Source organism: Podarcis bocagei (assembly GCF_964188305.1).
Source record: "Podarcis bocagei genome assembly, chromosome: 3".
Lineage (NCBI taxonomy): Eukaryota > Metazoa > Chordata > Lepidosauria > Squamata > Lacertidae > Podarcis > Podarcis bocagei.
Window position 1 is genome coordinate 47,354,049 of NC_138127.1, and position 16,210 is coordinate 47,370,258.

The 16,210-nt window shown below is 43.5% G+C and overlaps 1 protein-coding gene across 5 annotated transcripts in view; it reads right to left on the reverse strand.

Annotated features, from left to right (window-relative positions):
* Positions 1-385: 385 nt before the first annotated feature.
* Positions 386-16,210, reverse strand: part of MAP3K5 (mitogen-activated protein kinase kinase kinase 5) — a 103,136-nt gene continuing 87,311 nt past the window's right edge. For 4 of the 5 annotated variants that reach the window (XM_081187855.1, XM_081187856.1, XM_081187853.1 and 1 more), the window contains exons 25-31: positions 13,053-13,238; positions 10,793-10,898; positions 8,234-8,477; positions 5,835-5,947; positions 4,126-4,238; positions 1,814-1,890; positions 386-1,352 (exon numbers count right to left, since the gene is read on the reverse strand). In XM_081187855.1, coding sequence (XP_081043981.1) covers positions 1,292-1,352; positions 1,814-1,890; positions 4,126-4,238; positions 5,835-5,947; positions 8,234-8,477; positions 10,793-10,898; positions 13,053-13,238 — 900 coding nt within the window. In that variant the 3' untranslated portion in view covers positions 386-1,291. Of the gene's footprint in view, positions 1,353-1,813; positions 1,891-4,104; positions 4,239-5,834; positions 5,948-8,233; positions 8,478-10,792; positions 10,899-13,052; positions 13,239-16,210 lie in introns of all 5 variants that reach the window. The other variant, XR_014006334.1, reaches the window with a different exon arrangement.

A 16,210-nucleotide genomic window follows, 5' to 3' on the forward strand; every position in this document is an offset into this window, starting at 1 on the left:
GACAAAAACACTCAATTTAGCTACTGGCCCACCTCAGCCCTTTTGATGATTTAAGACTAGCACTAAACTGAAAGTATGTGAAAGCAGTTTTCAGTGCACTGGTGACTAATTAGTGTATGGTCAAGTGTACTAAGATCCTATCAGTTATTTCCCCACTGCTTAAAAAATGCATCTGCACATTTCTTTGATGTACAAATTGATGGGTAGCTTTTCTAACTTCTACAGATTTTTAGACACTTTTCCTCTGTACTGTACTTCTGTAAAGATGTTTCTGCCTGCTATACTTTCACTAGCAGGACCCTTTAATTATTCTCCATTTCCTCCTGTTTGTTCAGATCTTTCAATTACAACTTTAAACCCAGTAAGTCAAGAAATCTTATCAGAATTGTGCATCATTTTTTATTCCTAAAATGTATATCACAATGGATAGCTTTAGAACAAGCTTAACAGTACTATATGTATTTTCAGGCATATGTAACTGGTACAGTTCAGTAGTACATAAACAACACTAAAAACAAATTGCACTGTAGACCAGGATTTAAGTTACTAAAATAAAAACAATATAAACATTTATAAAAGACTGTAAGTACCAAGTATAATATTCAGCATACTAGAAGGAAAAAGCTACCAAATAAGCTTTACACAATCATTTCAGTTACTTATTCCACCCCAAATTATGAAAACATGCAAGAGCCTCAGAACAATGTCTTCAGTCCTTGGGAAGACAATACCCATGGGCCCTTGTTTCTCCCCCTGCCCAAAACCTACCCCTTCTACTGAGGCACCCACCCCACCCCAGGCAAGCTGCAAAGCCACCCTGAGATTGAACTAATAGGTCTCCCATCATTCTCTTCTGCAGGCTGAGAAAAAGAGACTGAGTCTCAGAAAACACCCTGCCCCCATCACAGGCTCTGGTTACACATATTAACGCAGAAAGCTAATTTTCACATTTGCTTCGTTGATGTGGAATCACATGAAATCGTACAATGGGTCTTTGTAATATTTACATGGGTTTTGTTAATTATAGCCGCTGTTCCATCATTTTAGAAAAAGAGAAGATTCTGTGTAAAAAAATATTTAAAACTAAAATAAAATTTAATGTTGTAGACAGGTCTCTCAGGAACGTTAGGAGTAGACGCAGCCAGAAAGCTGCAGTGTCCTTAGCAACAGTAAACAAATACTGGATTAAAGTGCAACAGCATTTTTATCTTTTTTTAATACAGAACTCCTGTTCCGGGCTGCTGGAAAGCTCCAGTTCTCTTCAGAGATGGAGGAATCCCTTCAGTCGGGGTCAGGTGTGCTTCTCTCGGAAGTCAGTGATGGCCTTCCACAGTGTACATAAAATCCCACCTCTGCAAAAGAAAGTCACAGCAGGCTTTTTTTTTTGTTCTTTTTTGCTTTGTTTTACTCACAACAAACAGTATTTTCACTGGCAAAATGTCTTCATTCAGACACCTTGTGTGCTTCTTCAGCAGAAACAATGCACATTAATTTTAGCTCCTATCAATCACTGCGCAATAATGACATCCTAATGGAGATTTTTATGTATATCTTATAATTAAATGCAGTGCACTAGCTACATAATTGATAAAATGTACTAGTTTAGTTTTAGCTATCAAATACATTAAAAAGCAACACAATTTGTATAAATGCATTATAAATAAGGATTCAATATGTATATGTGAAAGATTATGTCAGTCTAAGAAGCTTGTAAATAAAAGTAATCGATTCACTGGAATAATAATAAGCCCTTTGATAAAATAAGTACTACAAGTTGTTGTTTTTTTAAAAAAAACAAAAAACACTTGGTTACCTGAGTCTAAGGCATTTCAGATCATCTCGAGTAACATAGCAGAGAACGTCCATTAGTGTGTAGTCTTCGGCCAAAAACTAAAACAAGAAATCTATGATGAAAGTTATGCTGATTGTGCCACTGGTTATCACTCTTGCTTTATTCTCAGGGTTATACAATATCCCTGATTAAATCAAAGTCTATTTGTCTGAAAGATGCACAGAGCACATGTAACTTATGAAGAAAAGTGTAAAATGAATGTGTAAGAGTAATGTAATATTTTTGTTTAATACTTTAGTTCTTTATGTGCCCATAAGAGCCAAGTAAGAGAACCATGGTGTTCTGGATTCTTTTTTACAGAACTCTGGAACTTACACTGTAAAGACTATAACAAAGACAACTGAGCTTTGGTCAGAGGCAGTGCATAAAGAACCAGATGAACTGCTCAAAATTAAGCAGTGTGCTAGTCATTAGTGCATTAGCATTTTTACACTCAAGTTCAGGGCTGTGGAACCGGTGGCCCTTCGGATACTGTTGGACTCCAACTCCCAGTCAGCATGGTCATAGGTCAATCATGATGGGTGCTGGAGTCTATCAGCAGCACCAGGAGGACCACAGGTTTCTCTACCTCTACTCTAGACATTAAGAATTTCAGCTATAAGCATTTAAAACAACAACAGCCCAACAACAGGAGTCTATAAACCATTTAGAATTTATTTTTTAACAGAAGCCATGGGACTAAGCAAAGTTGCAAGTAGAAGATTGCTTGTTTAGCTGCTTTGTAGATTGCAATAAAGTCACAGAAGGTTTTATCTAGGAGTCGTCGTCAGTGGCATAGCGTGGGGGGTGCCAGGGGTGCCGGCCGCACCGGGCACAACATTTGGGGGGGCGCGTTTGGCTGGCCCTCCTCGAGGAAGCAGGAACCTCACTGTCCTCGGACCTCCTCCGAAGGCTGGCGGTGGGGCGGAGAGACCTTCTCCCCGCGCCAGCCTTCGGATGGCTGCTCCGAAGCCTGGCGGTGGGGCGGAGAGACCTTCTCCCCGCGCCAGCCTTCGGAAGGCTGCTCCGAAGCCTGGCGGTGGGGCGGAGAGACCTTCTCCCCGCGCCAGCCTTCGGAAGGCTGCTCCGAAGCCTGGCGGTGGGGCGGAGAGACCTTCTCCCCGCGCCAGCCTTCGGAAGGCTGCTCCGAAGCCTGGCGGTGGGGCGGAGAGACCTTCTCCCCGCGCCAGCCTTCGGATGGCTGCTCCGAAGCCTGGCGGTGGGGCGGAGAGACCTTCTCCCCGCGCCAGCCTTCGGAAGGCTGCTCCGAAGTCTGGCGGTGGGGCGGAGAGACCTTCTCCCCGCGCCAGCCTTCGGAAGGCTGCTCCGAAGCCTGGCGGTGGGGCGGAGAGACCTTCTCCCCGCGCCAGCCTTTGGATGGCTGCTCCGAAGCCTGGCGGTGGGGCGGAGAGACCTTCTCCCCGCGCCAGCCTTCGGAAGGCTGCTCCAAAGTCTGGCGGTGGGGCGGAGAGACCTTCTCCCCACGCCAGCCTTCGGAAGGCTGTCCTGAAGACTTGTGGTGGGAGCAGTGGCGTAGTGTGGGGGGTGCAGGGGGGGCCTGCCGCACCTAGCGCAACATCGGGGGGGGGCGCGGAAGAGACTCGAGTGCTAAAATCCACGGGTTAGGGGGCGCAAATTACTTGCCTTGCCCCGGGTGCTGAGAACCCACGCTACGCCACTGGTCGTCGTCAAGGTTGGGGCTGAATGCGTGCACTGGAAAAGCCAATCTAGGCATTTCTACCAATGCATCCATGCAACCCTGACCTCGCTAGCATCCTGGCCCACCCAGATGAGCAATTAGTGACACCAGTGTCAAGAAGGTGACTCCTTATGACACCGTCAGCTCCTGATTTGTTCACTCACCAAAAAAAGTGACGGGGGGGGAATATGTTTGACTTAATGGTAGTTTACAGAGATTCTTCACACTTATCCCCTGAATGCCCATAGCTCAGTGGCAAAACACATATGTGACATATGTAGAAAGCCTACACCTTGGCTGTAGTACAGTGACATTGGACCAAGTAATAAATAATAAAAGTAGCTCATGACTGAACTAGTCATCCAGTGATCAGACATAATATATTTCAACACACGATATTAATTCAAATCCAGGAAGGATGAACAAATATAGCAATTCTTTTTATGCTTTTTATACACATCAGATTTTCTTCCCTTTATTCGATTTCCCCCCTCATCAAACAGATAGATAAAGCAACGTTTAAAGGTTTGCAAACTAAACCTCTGGGTCTAGCAAAATCACAAACAGAACATACCTAATAAAATATCTTTCCTACCCTGTTTATGGTTTCTTCATCAGCACCGTGAACTCTCAGCCAATTAGTAAGATCTGGATCTTCAACCCCTCCATCAGTTGTGCTATGGTGAGACAGAGACGTGCCAGGAATAGCTGAAACAATTTTTTTGAGACTGGTAAGTTAGTGCATTTTTACATTTACATGGACCCATAAACTTCCTCCAACCTTCATGTGGAATTTTACATCATGTGCCCTATCGCCAATGGGGCGAAATGCTAGATAAAGACTGTGAACTTCAGAACTGAGCTTGTGCTAATTATGATCAGCAGCCAATATGAAGAAATGGCAGGGAAGGACTGTACCCACTACCCATATAATTATGCCATTTGTCATTTTAAGTGACTTGATATGGGAGAACCCATTTAGAAGAAAAATATTTGTTCACGATCCTTGTGTACATAAAGTGCAGCTAGCTAAAAAACATAATGTATGGTTCAAATTTATGTGAATTGGGACTTCCGGTCGGCGCCAGCGTTAATGGCGGTCCTCTTTCCGAGCTCCGGAGGAGGACTGCTCTGCGAGTTCAGGTCTGACCCGCTACGGCAAGCGGGGGACCCCTAAAATCACAGGCGTGGAAGGCTGTGAACAAGGAGACTCGGTGGGCACCAGAAGCGCCCCCCTTACTGCGAAAGAGCCTTTTTAAAGGCTCCGGAACGGCATCGGGAGAGCGCGGTGCTGAGAGTCGCTACCCAGCCCGCAGAGTGAAGCCGCGTCGCCATTGACGGAGAGCGCCGATTTCTTCCTGTAAATTTTGGACTGAAAAACCTGTGAGTAAGATTCAACGTCTATTTGGAACTAAAAAACTTAAATCTGAAATTTGGCTGAAAACGGGGAAGGTGAATATTAAGGAAGTCTGCAGCTAGCTAAAAAACATAATGTATGGTTCAAATTTATGTGAATTGTTTTTTTAAAAAGAGGTAACAAAAATGGACCTAAATCATCCACAAAATAGTTATTTCAGCTGAGTAACTGAAAATAATGTGTGCTAGAACATAAGATTAGAAGAAATCTTAGTTTGTATGTGTAAATAACGTAGTGCAAAGCTTTGTGAATTATAGATAAGTGATTACTGAGTGGCAAAAGGCACCCAAATCTTATCAGATCTGTTGTCAGAATTCTTTCAGAAGATCTGCCATGCTGAATTACAACAAGGTCGAGCCTTGTGACAATTAATTTGAATTGTTGCAGGGAAACCTCATGGGCATTTGCTTTGCTCTGTATTTAACAAAAGTGAGTTGTACCATTCCATTTTGTGGTCTAGGTTTCTGCTCCTGCTTACTCTGGTAAAGCTTCACAATGACCAGTGTCAGTGCTTACACATAAATAATAAAACTAGGCATGTTACAGATTTCTTTTTTTTAAAAACCCAACAACCTAGAAATAAAATTCAGAGAGAATCTTGCTGTTAGCTAGTAACGTATAAATATTTGTTCTAAGTAAAATTGGTAAAACACCTGCTTTACTGATGCTATACAGTATGCGAAATAATATGCATGCTATGGGTATATCATATGCCTGTTTCAAAAAACTAACTGCCTAGAAAATGTGATAAAGGGTCTTAAACAAAGGAGGCAAAACAACCAAAATGAAAAAGATGGGTCAGGGTGCCTGTGAAGGCTTTGACTGCTCAGTCTTCTTTTGAAAAGTGCTTTGAGGAGCAATTGCCTTTGAAGATTCTAGTGGAGCACCTATTGGTTGAGTCCTAAGCTTCAGGTGTTTGATCTCCTGTTCCTTTTCTTCTATAGCGTGATGCAACAGGGCTTGAAATTCTCTCTCCTTCTGCACTAGCTCTTCCAGTAGTCTGTTAAGGAAGTCAGAGAGATGAAAGGAAAGAGTTACATTTCACTGTGTGTTTGCCAAGGCAAGAACATGAAGTGAAAAGCAAAAAAATGCAGAACTGCATTAGTAATTCCCCAAAGCTACTTCCATATCTTCACACAACTTCCATGACAAACAAGACTACCATAAAGCAAGGTTCTATATGCTGTTCTGTGAAACAGCCCACCAAGAATGAAGGATCCCAGAGCAAGTCCTTTAGAATCAAGGTAAAACATTACATGAAACAAATGCTAGGAAAGGAAAGGAAGAAATTAGGTGGTGATAATTGTATGCAGTTGCAAATTATTATGGCGTGACAAAGGAGTGCATATATGTAGCAAGTAGGGAGAGGAGGTGAAATGAACAAGAGACCATCCAGTCAACAACACCTTTCTCATCTTGATTCCTTGTCCCCACCCCACTGCCAACCAACCAACTGTTAGACAACACAGACAAAAAGATTATTTCCCCACCTGCTTGCCAGTGTGTAATGCAAACAGGGAATGCACCTTTGCCTCTTAAATTGGAGCTTGGATTAAATAATATGTGACATAAAGAGAAGCAAATGACCCTCCCCTACGCAAATATCCCTCTATTGTTCTTCATATGAGTCCTTCACAAAAGCCTGTACTGCGATGAAAAGGTGGGGCAGGACTGTGTCTGCTTCCAGTGTAATGATGAGTGGAGGATCATTGGCCTTCTCTATAATTTCCCACCCCACTTCCTTTGTCTCTCTCAGGAAGGGGTGTGTGTGTCTGGCTGCAGGAGCTAACTCCCAACATTTACTCTCCCCACCACAATGAGATCCCAGAGAACTGATAAAAGAAGCACTGTTCCATTTCCCCACCGCACTGAATGTCCCAGAATACAACATTGAACAGGAGCAAGAGATAGTGAACAAGAGTCCACCTTTAGCAGTGCACATATATAGCGAAAAAGCGGGAATATATATGTGTGAGCATACGCATGTACACACTTCCGCACATTAATTATATGCAATGTGGAAGGTGTATTAGGATCATAGTGAATTTAGTACATATACACGTAGATTGGGGGGGGGGGAATCCATGCTAACTCCTACAGAACGATCACGATAAGCAGAAATCTTAGGATTTATGCCTACTTGCTTCTATGAATGTTTTTGGAGCAAAATCAGCTTTAAAAGCAATACTTAGAATTGTTTTGGACCCGGAAGCTAACAACAGAGTTTTTTTTTTATATTCTCTGTCTAACATTATTTGATATTTGTTTTTATAATTATTTAGTTCCAAAGACTGAGTTTTCTATAGTATATTTTGAATGGAGGTCAGTAACAATGAAAACAATGTGCTCTAGGTAGCTGTGCTAAGCCAGGTGTTCAGCAGCTTGGATTTGTTCCCAGTGAATGAATTATTAAGAAGACCTGGTGGTGGTTCATACTATTATGAAAATGAATTGTTATTTAATCATGAGTTGTGAATGGCAGGAATATAACAGAAGATCTGGGAAGCCCATGTAACGAAGGAGGTTTAAAACCCCAAGTACATTTTAAAAGCAGGCTTTAGACTGCTATATCAATCTAGCTAGATGTACGATTCACATGGAAGCAGCTTTTTGTGAACCTATTCTAGCCAGAACTAGAAGAACTGTGTATGGACATTTATTCAACAGCCAGATTTTTATTTTTATTATTTAAGAAAAGCTAAAATTCTATCAATTGTCTGTTGGGGAGAAATCATTAATGGGCCTAGATTTGCCCCCCTTGCTCCTCCTTCCTACCAAACAGCTGATAGGCAAAAGGTAAAGGTAAAGGGACCCCTGACAGTTAAGTCCAGTTGCGGACAACTTGGGTTGCGGCGCTCATCTCGCTTTACTGGCCGAGGGAGCCGGTGTTTGTCCGCAGACAGCTTCCGGATCATGTGGCCAGCATGACTAAGCCACTTCTGGGAAACCACAGCAGCGCATGGAAATGCTGTTTACCTTCCCGCTGGAGCGGTATCTATTTATCTACTCGCACTCTGACATGCCTTCGAACTGCTAGAACTTCCATTTTTTCTCCCTGCATGCACACAGCCCTGACAGCTCTGTGTTCACTCCACTAGATGGGAGTGTCGGTGTTTTACTAGTCTTAAAGAATTAAACTGATCTGGCACAGCAGATTAAGACTTGTGCAAAAAAAACAATGAAAAATACCTAATGGATTGTGCAACAATATACTTTAAAATGTTGGTGCAACTTTGTTAAGTGTGATACGGAATCAGCTCCAGGTCTTCAACTACCTAGGACTTACCTGTTAGTTTCCAATTTTAGCCTTCCAAGTTGAACATTGAGGGATCGCTGAGCAGCCTGGGATTCATGGGATACAGTAGAACTTAGAGTGCTCACTCCTGAGGTAGCTATAGCATCTTCCAGTACAAGGCAAGGCCGATGAATGGTTGGATTTGGAGGTTGCTCTTCATGTTCCTCCTCACCTTCGATGTCCTCCTGATCGGCTGTATCACTCTCAGATGCTAAACTGAAGTGTGTCCTCAATTCTGTTAGGGAGAAGGCTTGGTGTTAATTATAGCAGTGAAATCACAGACAAGTATGACGGGCTCTGCAGCCTCCTGTATGATGGGCAGAAAACTTGGAGGACTTGGAACAGTATGGGTTGCACCCATTCTCCAGGCTGAAACAAAGATGCAGTTTGTGAAATAAGAAAGGACCCCAGGGATAATAACCTTGCAGATCTGGCACATCAGGAACAAATAAGAAACCAAGCTGCTAAATTAGGTGCTGATCCCCAGGAGAAACTGGCACTGACTTGTCACCAACAAAGCTTGCTAATAGCGCCACCAAGAAGGGATAAGATCACACCTATATAAAGCTAAAAGCTGTGTTCAGCTGATGAGACAGTAGCTTGCCACAGAAATTATGCTGACATAGCATAGCAGAGTACTTTGGCTTCCAGTAGAAGTTGAGGAAGTGTACTTATATTGAAACAGACTATATTTGTTTATCTAGTCAACCTATTGCAATTGGCAGAAGTGTCGTCCAGCAAGGCCAGCTATGATCCTGTTTAACTGGGGGGTGCTGAGGATCGAACCTAGACAGCTCATTCATACTGATTCAGATCACTGATCCATCTGGCTCAGTGCTGCCTACACCAGCTGGCAGCAGCTATCCAATGTTTCAGGCACAGGTCTTTCTCAGCCCCAGGTGGAGATGCCAAGGATTGAACCTGAGATCTTCTGCCTACGAAGCATGTGCCGCAGGGTCCTCACCCCTCAGGCTGTTCTTGCGCTTTTTCTTGTTTGCTTACCTTCTTTCCTCCTACCAGGCTTGTTTGACTCTTGCTTTCTTTGTAGTAATTATGTATTTAATTAATTGTATTTACAAAGATTTATAAACCACTTGGCTGCAAGGCTCTCCAAGCACCGTACATAATAAAACTGTACTAGTAGACTCCACTGATTGGCCTGCCAAGCCATCACTTTTGTCTTGCCTCGCGTGGTTCTATACTGCTCTTGCTTTACATTCCATTCCATTTCATTTTATGGATATGCTTTTGATGCAACATTGGCATTTTATTGTGTTTATATTGTAAGCTGCTTTGATTTGGTTATGTAAGTGGGATGCAGTTGCAACCAAAAGAAATTATTACTAATTCTAACAGCCATGTCCTTTATAGGATGTAGGACTGGCACGTAGGCTGATTGTTATAAGAGATGTACAGCAACCTCTGCACTACACACAGGCCTTGAGGTCTGACCAGCGGCAGCTACTAAATCAACAAGTGCTGACTAGGATTTGCACTACATCTATCAGGCAATTCATTCTCATGTCTTGCAAATACTCATTGCAGCTGCATGCAGAATGGAAGGCTTATGGGATTTTTCAAAAATAATCTCTAAAGCTCTTTCCTGGTCACTAAGCCGGAGCACTTTTCATACAGCAAATGCTTCAGGGCTTACTATTTTCCATGCCTCTGACCAGAGTTGATTTTTTTCAAACATTTTATAAATCCATCTAGACCAAACTGCACACTTCCTACCATTTATTATTATTATTATTATTATTATTATTATTATTATTATTATTCAGTAACTTCAAGAACCAGTGCCTGAATGTATGTGCTTTCTTCTTCCTTCCCCATTCTTCTTTTCCTTTTGCATGTTGTTGATAGATTGTGAGGCTGCAGGGCCTGGATCGACTTACCTTTCAAACTCTGTATAGCACTTAGAAAATGATAAGCACTTCAAAAGTGATAAATCGCCCTCTTGATTTTAGAAGGAGCTTAGGAAGTAGAAGCTGAACGGTTTTTGATCATTTTGTCTTAATGATATGTGCCCCAAAGGGAGCTAATATATATGGTCCGATTAACTGTGTGTTCACCGATCACAGCATGTACTAAGCATTCTGGGAAAGATAGAGTCTCAGATTAAATCTAATGCATTGCTAAACCTTAAAGAAATAAAACGAGGAGTGTAAAATTCAAGTGCCTTGATATTCAGGTGTCAGTTTTTTTAGCTGTAGGTCTTAGAACACCTGCAGCTTTAAGTCCTTAGGACTGAAACTATCATCTTCTTCATACATACATTTTAGTGGGTATATTTTAGAGACACATAGTTGGCATATTTCTGATCCTTCAATCTGTGCTTGAATCCTGTGCTTGTACACTCCCCCCCCCCCCATGGGTAGCCAATAACTGCTTCAAAGATTACAATTTTATTAGGGGAACACAACAAGGGTATGCAACCGCAGACATTAACATGTAAAGTTGGTGATTTCAGCAGAATTTTCCTCCATGTTAAGTGCACTTAGGAGGATAGCCTTTGAGAACTATTTCAGAGAGTGGCAAGTGTCTCACCTGGAACCAGGATTGTAATAGCAGTCTGCACAGCTTTGCGAATTATGCTATCTAGCGCAAACATCCAATGTGGTTTGATATTGTGAGTTCTTAAAACTTTATTCACCTGGAAAGAGACACCGGAATTAGAAACACTATTAAGTTTCCTTTCTAATATTAGAGTGTAGGTGTGCATAACAAAGAAAAGTTATTATTCATTGTCGGAAAGGAAGGCAATTTTGATATTTTCATGTTTCACCACCATTACAACCTAAAAATAGCACCAGAAAAGGATCTTGTGTCCTAAACAGCCATCAGCCTTGGTAGCATGTCAACAAAACAAGCCCTTGCCTTCCCCCCTAACCTTGGGGCTGGAAAGAGGGATGATAGATGCCTGCCCCTCCACCTCAAAGATTGGGAAAAGGGCTGGGTCTTATGAAGCATGCCAGAGGGCATGGAAAATGCACTTTTAAAAACCCCTCAGAATGTATGTTGTCTGAAGACATCTTTTGGGAAATTTTTAATAAAAGTTCAGAACTAGTACCTTGGAGACCAGAGTTTAAATCCCCATTCAGCCATGAAGCACACCAAGTGAATTTGGGCAGTCAATGACTCTCAGTCTAACTTATATCAGAGAGTTGTTAACACCACCTTGAGTGTCCTGGCTCCCACTCAGTGAAGAACTTGAACATAGGTTGCAGTTTCTACCAAAATGTTTAATGCTGAGATCAGTGCAATGCATACGCAAAATGCAGTTCAAAGGGACAGCAGCTACACAAGCAAAGACACTGATACGCCAACAACATGCCCCCCTGCAAGGGAATGGGGTGTGCACGACTTAGCACAGCAAGCATTTCTGCTCTGAAGTCTGGGCAAGCAACCTAGCTGAGCCTACTCTACCTGCTCATGTCTACACTGGTGTCTCTGTGACCTAGGTGGGTCACTGCCTCATCACAGGTGGATGGGACAGGTGGAAAGGCAACACTGAACATGGTTTCTGACAACTCCAGAGGCAGAGCTGGTGTTCCTACAGGAAAAATGGATGAGGCAGAACCAATCTTCGACTGCTCCAGAGATGGAGAAGCCTGTACCTCAGGGCTGTGGCGACTGATGGAGAGAGGGAATACGGCAAGGGAACGCCCCCGCCTATTTGAACCCTTTTCAGGAGTCTCTTCCTCTGGCTCTCCCAAGCAGAGGCCTTCTCAGTCCACTGGATCAGTGGCAGAACTTGGGGCCTCAAATTTCAGCGGTGCTCTGTCCAATGTGGGACACGGGTGGCGCTGTGGGTTAAACCACAGAGCCTAGGGCTTACCGATCGGAAGGTTGGCGGTTCGAATCCCTGTGATGGGGTGAGCTCCTGTTGCTCGGTCCCTGCTCCTGCCAACCTAGCAGTTCAAAAGCACGTCAAAGTACAAGCAGATAAATAGGTACTGCTCCAGCGGAAAAGTAAACGGCATTTCCGTGTGCTGCTCTGGTTTGCCAGAAGCGGCTTAGTCATGCTGGCCACATGACCAGGAAGCTGTACGCCGGCTCCCTCGGCCAGTAAAGCAAGATGAGCGCTGCAACCCCAGAGTCGTCCGCGACTGGACCTAACGGCCAGGGGTCCCTTTACCTTTACTGTGCAATGCCAGAATTTGATGCCCTCCTGCCTCTCGCCTTCCATTCTACCTCATAGTTGCAGCGCCCCCTAGGCTCTGCACCTAGTACAATCGAACTGAACTAGATCTCTTCCTGGGGTCATATATTTATTGGCCACATCTCTTCTCTGCCCTGGCTCGACCAGCCTCCTTGCACGCACCCACCCACCCGGATCCATGACATCAAGCTCCTTGGAGTTAAATGCGTGAAATAAATGTGATATGTAACTAAAGAAGGAGGATATTTCTCACATTATTCATAATGTATTAGCCTGGACATAGTGTTTCTCATTCTAAACTCTAGTACAAGAAACTTGCTTATTTATGTATTTCGATTCCATTTTGTCTCCAATGAATTCTAGGTGACATACATTGTGTTTCTTCCACCCCTATGTTATCTTCACAACAATGCTGTGAGGTTGGTTAGAACGAAAAACAGACTTGCTCATGGTCACCCAGTGAGCTTCATGTCTCAGTAGGGATTTAAACTATGCCTTCCAAGCCCTGTCCGAGCACTGTGACTACTTTACCAAACTGGCTCATGATTAACTTTCACTCAATTGTGTTGCAGATTTAAGACATTCATCAGTATATGAAAAATCAGTTTAGCAAAACTAGCAAAAAAGAGAGAAATGTATACTTACTGCATCTTGGAAACCAAAGAGGACCAGCTGAACCTGGCTGATGCCATGACTGTCAAAGTCTAGCTCTAGTTTTAGCTTTGAAAGTGTATTTGCAATAATTTTGCGATCAGTTGTCCGTATAAATTCTCTGAGGCTGGCGACTAAAGTTGTGATGTGTTCCCATTTCAGCTTAGGCTCTTCAGGTCCCTGTTAGAACAAACAAAAAATAGCTAATTACCTTTGTGTAATCATGAGGCAATAGTGAAAATATACAGTGAATATTCCTCTAGGCACTACTTCCATCTATAGATTTCCATAAGGCTTCAACAATTCAGTCTTTTTGCAAATACTGTGCTCTTTTAGCTCTGGGATGTATATAACAGAAACTGCAGGATTCCAGAAATAGACATAGTGTATTTGGACTTTCAAAAAACATTCTGATAACAGTTCCTGACCCAAGGTATCTGAAGAAAGTATGCACAGATTACTGGTTAAAAAACAGGAAGAAGAAAGTAGGAATAAACTGAAGGTTTTCACAATGGAAGAAATGGGTTTCCCAAGGATCTGTGTTGGGACTTGTGATTTCTGACTTGCTTATAAATGATCTGGAATTACGGATGAGTGGTTAGTTGTCCAAGTCTGTGGTTCAAGTGTGAAGTGATGCGTATTGGGCACCAAAAATTCAAATTTCACAAATATGCTAATGGGGTCTGAGCTGGTGGTGACTGACCAGAAAAGGGACCTTGGGGCCATTCAATGACAACAATCAGCCCAGTGCATGTACTAGCAAATTGCATGCAAGGGATTATTAGGAAAGGGATTGAAAGCAAAGTTGCCAATATCATAATGTTTTTATATTAATCTGTGAGGTGATCACATTTGGAATATGTTCTCACATCTTTAAAAAGGATATTGTAGAGCTGGAAAAGTTGCAGAAAGGGGAAAGCAAAATGATCCAGGTTGGAGCAGCTTCTCTATGAGAAAAGGGTACAATATTGGGAAAAAGGGTTACTTCAGAAAAAAAGGTGAGTTAGAAAGACATGGCTGAAGTTCATAAAATTATGCTTAGTGTTAAGAAAGTGGATAGAGAGATGCTTTTCTCACTCATTAGCACTCCCAGGCACCTAATGAAGGTATACAGTGGGACATCCAGGACAGATTGGGGGGCAAAGACCTCATTACCCAGCACATAGTTGAACTATGGAATCTGCTACCTCAATACGTGGTGATGGCCATGAACTAAGATTGGCTTTAAAAAAGAATTAGACAAATTCATGCATGATATGGCTAAAAATGGCTACTCATCATGTTCACTTTATTCTACCCTCCAGGATCAGAGGCAGCAGGCATCTGAAAAGCAGGAAACAACAGAAGAAGAGAACTATTGCTCTCATCCTTCTTGCGGGCTTTTCATAGGCACCTGCTTGCTCACTGTGAAAAGCTGGCTTAGACAGGCCTTTGACCCAGCAGAGGCTCTTCTTATGTTCCTATGACTTTTAGAAGGCTGTTCTAGACATATAGAGAAGCATGACACAAGGCACAGACGCAGGAATGAGAGAAAAAGACCAGGCTACTAGTGGTGTACTCATTTTCCGAACTACAGTGTACTTCATTACTATTCATTGAAGCAGTAAACATTTACTATATGAGCATTTCCAAAACTGCAATAGAAAATGTTGCTTTCAGTTCTATTTCCTATGTCGTTGGTGTCATCTACAGGTGCAAAAGGACTTGGTACATGACAAGATGTGAAACAGAGCATTCACTGTATGGAGACATTTGGTTTATTACCTTTTCCCTACCAACACATCTCATTCACACTTTGGAATTTATACCCTCAACTTCTCAGCTAAGACTCTCACAGAATACTTTTGAATACATTTCCCGTGAATGTGTGAGGAAAGCACAGTGAAAAGGATCACATGCCCTTTGAATATTTTTGTATGAACTGCATCACTGGTTATCTGGAGAAAACTCCTCAATTCATTTTAACCACTAATTTGCTTAGGGACACACACAGGATTGTGGACATGGGTGGCGCTGTGGTCTAAACCAGTGTTTCCCAAACGTTTTTGGGCAACGGCACACCTGTGTACTAAAAAAAAATCTCGCGGCACACCACCATTAAAGCCCCGCCCCGTGACGTCAGCGCGCAGCGTCACGCCGGGAGGGACGCACAAAAGTGAACGTTTTTTCCCTCGGCAGCTCCTCTCAGCTGCGCTCAATCCGCCTCCGCGCAGGCTGAGGGAGGGAGGGAGGTGCGCGTGTGACCCGTCTCTGCTGGGAGACCAAACCCAGCGAGACAGAGTCGCGCGGAGGCGCCCAGGCAGCGCTGCCAGCTGCGAGGAGGAGCGCCAGGCAGCAGCAGGAGGCGCGGCCTCTCCTCGCCGCCCCCGCCCCGCCTCTCGCCGCCCGACTCGCCCGCCTCCCTCCAGGCATCTCGCGGCACACCAGCCGGTGTCTCACGGCACACTCGTGTGCCGGGGAACACCGGTTGGGAAACACTGGTCTAAACCACTGAGCCTCTTGGGCTTGCCAAGCAGAAGGTTGGCAGTTCGAATCCCTGCAACGGAGTGAGCTCCCGTTGATCTGTCCCAGCTCCTGCCAACCTAGCAGTTCGAAAGCACACCAGTGCAAGTAGATAAATAGGTGGCAAGAAGGTAAACGGTGTTTCCATGCACTCTGGTTTCTGTCACGGTGTTGCGTTGCACCAGAAGCAGTTTAGTCATGCTGGCCACATGACCCAGAAAGCTGTCTTTGGACAAACACCGGCTCCCTCGGCCTGAAAGCGAGATGAGTGCCGCAACCCCATAGTCGCCTTTGACTGGACTTAACCGTCCAGGGGTCCTTTACCTTTACCTTACACACAGGATTAATAAATAAAGTTTGAAAGCAGCAAATTTATTATTATTATTATTATTATTATTATTATTATTATTATTACCCGGACCAACTGGCTGGGCCTCCCCAGCCACTTTGGGCGGCTTCCAACAAAATATTAAAATACAATAGTCTGTTAAATACTAAAAGCCTCCCTAAACAGGGCTGCCTTCAGATGTCTTCTAAAAGTCTGGTAGTTGCTTTTCTCTTTGACATCTGGTGGGATGGCGTTCCACAGGGCGGGTGCTACTACCAAGAAGGCCCTCTGCCTAGTTCTCTGTAACTTGGCTTCTCATAGC